General features: G+C 38.9%; 1 protein-coding gene across 1 annotated transcript; it reads left to right on the top strand.

Annotated features, from left to right (window-relative positions):
• Nucleotides 1–297: 297 nt before the first annotated feature.
• Nucleotides 298–933, top strand: LOC308105163 (ras-related protein Rab-6B-like; the record flags this gene model as incomplete). The annotated part of the gene is made up of 1 exon (XM_080455794.1): nucleotides 298–933. The coding sequence occupies one exon, from the start codon at nucleotides 298–300 to the stop codon at nucleotides 931–933; it is 636 nt and encodes a 211-aa protein (XP_080311920.1).
• Between the last annotated feature and the right edge of the window lie 4,575 nt (nucleotides 934–5,508).

Genomic DNA, 5,508 nt, shown 5'->3' on the forward strand with positions numbered 1-5,508 from the left:
TAAATCTGGGTAGATTTGACACTTGCAGATATCTAAGTGATAGCGTGGGCAGATGTTAATAATCTGGTCATGGGTGCATACTAATAATCTTAAGTTCATCTCTGGGATGTTGTCATTACTCTTGCGTCAATGCTGTGATGTCAGCCCTGTGACGTCAGGCATGGAGATGGATAAATAGAAGGATCCTTCAGGGATGTCCTTCAAGGATACCCCAGCAGCAGTGTCCATTCCTATAAGACCTATAAGAACTTTTGACAGCATCACAAGACAAGTCAGATCATTCAGACGTTCCCCAACATGTCCGTGGGTAACAGTGACTTTGGGAGCCCATTAAGAAAATTCAAACTGGTCTTTCTGGGGGAGCAGAGTGTCGGGAAGACGTCTCTGATCACGCGCTTTGTCAACGACAAGTTCGACAACACGTATCAGGCCACGATCGGAATCGACTTCCTGTCAAAGACGTTGCACTTGGAGGACCGCACGGTGCGGCTGCAGCTGTGGGACACGGCGGGACAGGAGCGCTTCAGGAGCCTCATCCCCAGCTACATACGGGACTCCACCGTGGCCGTGGTGGTCTACGACATCACGGACGTTCGTTCCTTCGAGCAGACCACGAAATGGATCGACTACGTGAGGAGCGAGAGAGGAAGTGACGTCATCGTCATGCTTGTGGGCAACAAGACGGACCTGGCGGATACGAGGCAAGTCACGACGGAGGAAGGAGAACGGAGGGCCAAGGAGCTCAGCGCCATGTTCACCGAGACCAGCGCCAAGACGGGCTATAACGACAAACAGCTGTTCCGATGCTTGGCGGCCGCACTCCCCGGGATGGAGAGCATGCAGGAGACGAGCAAAGACGGAATGATCGACAACGTCAAATTGGACGCACCGCACACGTTGGACAAGCCGCCGGACAGTTCCTGTTCCTGTTAGTACGGTATGATTAACCCAGAGCCATTTAAGGAGAGTCGTGTCAGTACGAGGAGCCGAATAGTGACAAAGACCTGAACCGGAAGTTTACGGAATGCAGTGGAGTCTGTGAGCGTTTGTCATTATTTCGAGTTTACATGAACCACGTGAACGGCGCTGCCCCCGAGGTGACGCAACTCTGATACAAGGCTCTGAATTTACCGCACTGGAAGACATCATTCTCAACAATGCCTGTTGCGTCGCATCCTGTTGGTTAACCTCCAGCTGAGATTACTTCCGGATTAAATACCAACCATAGACTGTAAAAAATATGGACGAAGGGAGCGGTGACGTCACCCATTGGTTTATACAGAACAGTTTTGAAGCAATCTTTTTGGCGATTTTCAAATCCGCCATCTTGGAACTTCCGGTTCCCCGAAAAGCAACCGGAAACGAATGCTATTGGCTGCAACCGCAGCGAGGGCGGGTCTTCACTCTGTAGAATCAGTAGAACAAAAAAAGAGAAAGTCATGAACAAAAAGCATGTGGCCATAATAGTTAACAATAAATTATGAAAAACAGTACTGTACACTATTTGAGATTTACCTTTTTGTTTGTTTGTTTTTTACTTTTTGGGTCGATTGTTTGTGATTATGCTTGTGGCATTCAGTCTGGTTACTGCTTTAACCCAGGGGAAGTGAGTCAAGGTAGTGTATCCAGGTTTTTTTTAAGTCGGTCCCCACCTCTGGTAAGAGGTTTGATGTGTTCGATGTGTAAAATGAGAATTATTACTGATATGGACAACCTTCTGGCTATGGGGTAATATTAAAAAATAGTGCCTATCGCATATTTAAAGCTGCACTATGTTTCCTCTTCTACCCCGGATTTGAACATAGTTTCCTGCGCAAGTGCTGCCATTTTTTGAGCTAATAGAGCCGGGTTGCTTGCGTGTCTTGGTGAGACGTGACCTTTGACACAATCTAAATGTCTCAATAGAAGAGCAGGGAGACAAAACCACCACCCCAAATTGTATGCAATGTTATGTGAAAGTTAATATGTATTAACATAGCCTACTCTGTCATACAGATTGGACAGAATTAAATTGTATTAAGTAGTAAAAAAAACATAGTGCCACTTTAAGTATAGGACATGAATATGCATTGAAGTCCAAACTTCATGTACCACTGCACTTCATCCATGACTGTCCTAAAGTTGACATTGAATGAAAAAAACACACCTTTGATTTGTCATATTACTATTCCTATTAATCATTACATTTCTGTCAGTCAGATGGCAAACAAATAATTTAATAGAACTAGTAGATATATCTACTAGTTCTATTAAATTATGTGTTTGCCATCTATACTCTTAGATGGAAGATTTTATATGTAGATGAGACAAAAATACTTATATGTTAACATTCTATATATAACATTTATATAGGATCCCACACACCAAATCTAATATAACAGTACAACAAATATGATTCCATAAATCAATATCAAACAACTGAATCTGTATACTTTACATTCAAATCTTAACAATAGAAATAAAAGGTGACAATAACATAGAAATACATTTTCCACATGAAAGCTGATATATCTCTAGATATATAAAACCAACATGTTTAGCTAAATATTCCCTCTGTAGATAAAGTTGATTTGGTAATTTTACAAAAAGTACAGGTACTGTGGTTCTCAACCTTTTCAGGCTGTGACCCCCCAAAATAATCATATTGAACTGGGGACCCCCCAAAATAATCATATTTGAACTGGGGACCCCCGCCCTGACAAGCACTTGGAATTGTAGGAGTTGAGGCATTACATTTAGTTTGACTCAGTTCCACAGATAAATATTGTGAAAATAGCAGATCTACAAGCTCGCGAGGCGTTGTAGATTGGCTATTCGTTAAAATGTTGCCTCTTATTATTTGACAATTTGGCCCATGTTTGACCAGTATTTATTGTAGTTTTTTCTTGTCTCTTTTTTTGTTTTGTCTGAGGTATTAAAAGTCCTTAAATTGTCACTCATTGTGACCCACAGGTTGAGAACCACTGCTGTAGATGAGCTACAACCTCAAGCTACAAGATTCTGTAGAGTAGACGGTCATTTAGTCATTCTGCCAACATGATAAAATACATTTGAACCTAACCTATTAAAATGTGTTTGAGCCCTCATGGGCATCACATCCTGTAGAGGGCACTATTGATCCAGCATGTGTCTTCAGCAGATAACAAGTCATGATCACTAACTGTAGTCTGTCCAATGTCCAACCCTTTCAATGCCATAAACACATTAAAATCAAATGATCCTGCCATACAGAGGAATGACCCATGATTGTTGTTAACATAGTTGACTTGTTAAAAAGACATAAAGCTTTGTGGATCTTCGCCTTACAGACGGCCAGAATAATGACTTGTTCAATGAATCAATCATGGTTAAAGGGATATATATATATATATATATATATATATATATATATATATATATATATAATATATGTAAGTTTGAAGTTACATTGGGTTTGTATAGGTTGGGGGCGTGTCTGATAAAATTTATATCAAACATCTAAATACTGAAGCAACTTAAAAACTGTCTGGGGGCTCACAAAAGCCTGAGCAGACGTTAAAATGACCCCAAACATGTTTGAAAGTGAAACATCCCTTTAAACATATCTTGGGTGTAAATCGGGAGATCTTTCTGACAAATGGCCTCTACAATGTCCCAGTCCACACAGAGTTCACCCTGTGTAGCCTGGAGGTTGAAACGACACAGGAGGTTCAGCCTGATGACTGTGAGAGCACAGGCCGTGTCATCCAAACAGCTATGCAAAATGTTTTAAACATGTATAATGATGTTGCTGGTTTCCTTTTGAAAGGATCAAAGCTAGTCAGTGGCTGTTTCTTCTTTTCAAAGGTTAACTGTGATCACTGAGGTCACTCATGTTCATGTACAGTAGTATTTGGACTGACTAAACAAGAGTACTGGTGTAAAAGTATTTTTCCTCAGGTAGTCATTGGCAGTAATCAATTGAGCAAACAAAACTGTTGTACAGTATGCTTATCCATAAATGTTGTGTTTATTGTGAACCATTCATACAATACAGCTGGGAGCACCATAGTGTACTATAGGCAGGGAAATAAATGTGTGTACAATTCTAAACAGCTGACTATCAACAATGAATAGCATTATGACAGTGGCCTCTCAAGGCCAGCACATCAAACTAAAGAAATAGGACAGTTTAGGGGTGGAACACTTAATAAAAAATAATCTAATTTACAAAAAAATATGATTTATTTTAAAAAATTTAAATGGATGGTGAAGAAAGTAAAAGTTAACCATTTCAACCTGGCATCCCTATTTTGGTATTGTAATTATTGTCATTATAAGGGGAAATTGCATGCCATTGTACTCACTATGTACTTCCTTTTAAATGAATACAATGTCATTTTGTCCAATCTGTATGGTAGAATATGTTAATACGATATAACTTATACTACTGGGGTGGTTGTATGTTGTCTCCCTGCTCTTCTATTGAGACATTTGGATTGTGTCAAAGGTCATGTCTCACCTAGACACAGGATCTGACACAGATTTTGACCTGATGGTTAAGATTCAACTTATCCCCTGAGCAAGCAGGCCGGCTCTATTAGCTCAGTGGTAAACATTTCAGCACTTAAGCAGGAAACCAGCTTCAAATGCGGGGTAGAAGAGGAAAGTTACATAGTCCTGCTTTAAGTGTTATATCAGACCAATTGATCTAGCCGATTCCCTTAAATTGTTTTCACAATTATCTTTTATTATATTAAAAAAATGTTGGAAAAAATAGATAATAATTGATCATTGTAGCCCTAGGTCAGTGTTGGTTGGTGCTTAATAATGAGTCTGATCCAATAAATAAATGAATAATAAATCACAATTTTCATATTATTATTGTATTTTATTGTACTTATGGTTTGAATCTGTTTCTTCTCCAAGTAATGAATACAAGTGAGCATTTAGGCCTATATCTTGAGTGATTGATTGAATACTTTACAGACAGAAATGCAAACAGCACGAGTACAGCACGTCATACACTTGGTCTAAAAGGATAACCCCAAAAAAATCCTGTGGACATGTTTCCATTGAGGTCCTATGTATTCAATTCATCAACATAGCATAACAAATAACACCAATAGAAATACAATTTCTACAGAATAAATAAATAAGTCAGTTTAGGGACTTAAAAACACATAAAAAAAACAAAAACAATAAACAATACAATACAATACAATACAATACAATAATAATAATCATTGCATTTGTGTCAAATAGACATATTTTCACATGTGTGGGAATAAATAACATTAATGACACCATTAATTTTCTTAAACATATCTTGGGTGATTTTTCCGACATGATTTTCTATTTTAGGTTTTTGGTGAATAATTTAATTAGATCAGAATGAGATTCAGCTTTATTGAAAAAAAGTTTGTCGACCGCATAATCCACATGCGGTAAACTGACACTGGTATAATCCGAAGGTAGATCCATGAGGAGGAGCAAAAAAAAAAGCAAAAGTAATTTGTCCCTGGTATAATCCACAGGCAGGTCCAAGGA

Source organism: Gymnoscopelus braueri (assembly GCF_963280865.1).
Source record: "Gymnoscopelus braueri genome assembly, chromosome: 17".
NCBI lineage: Eukaryota > Metazoa > Chordata > Actinopteri > Myctophiformes > Myctophidae > Gymnoscopelus > Gymnoscopelus braueri.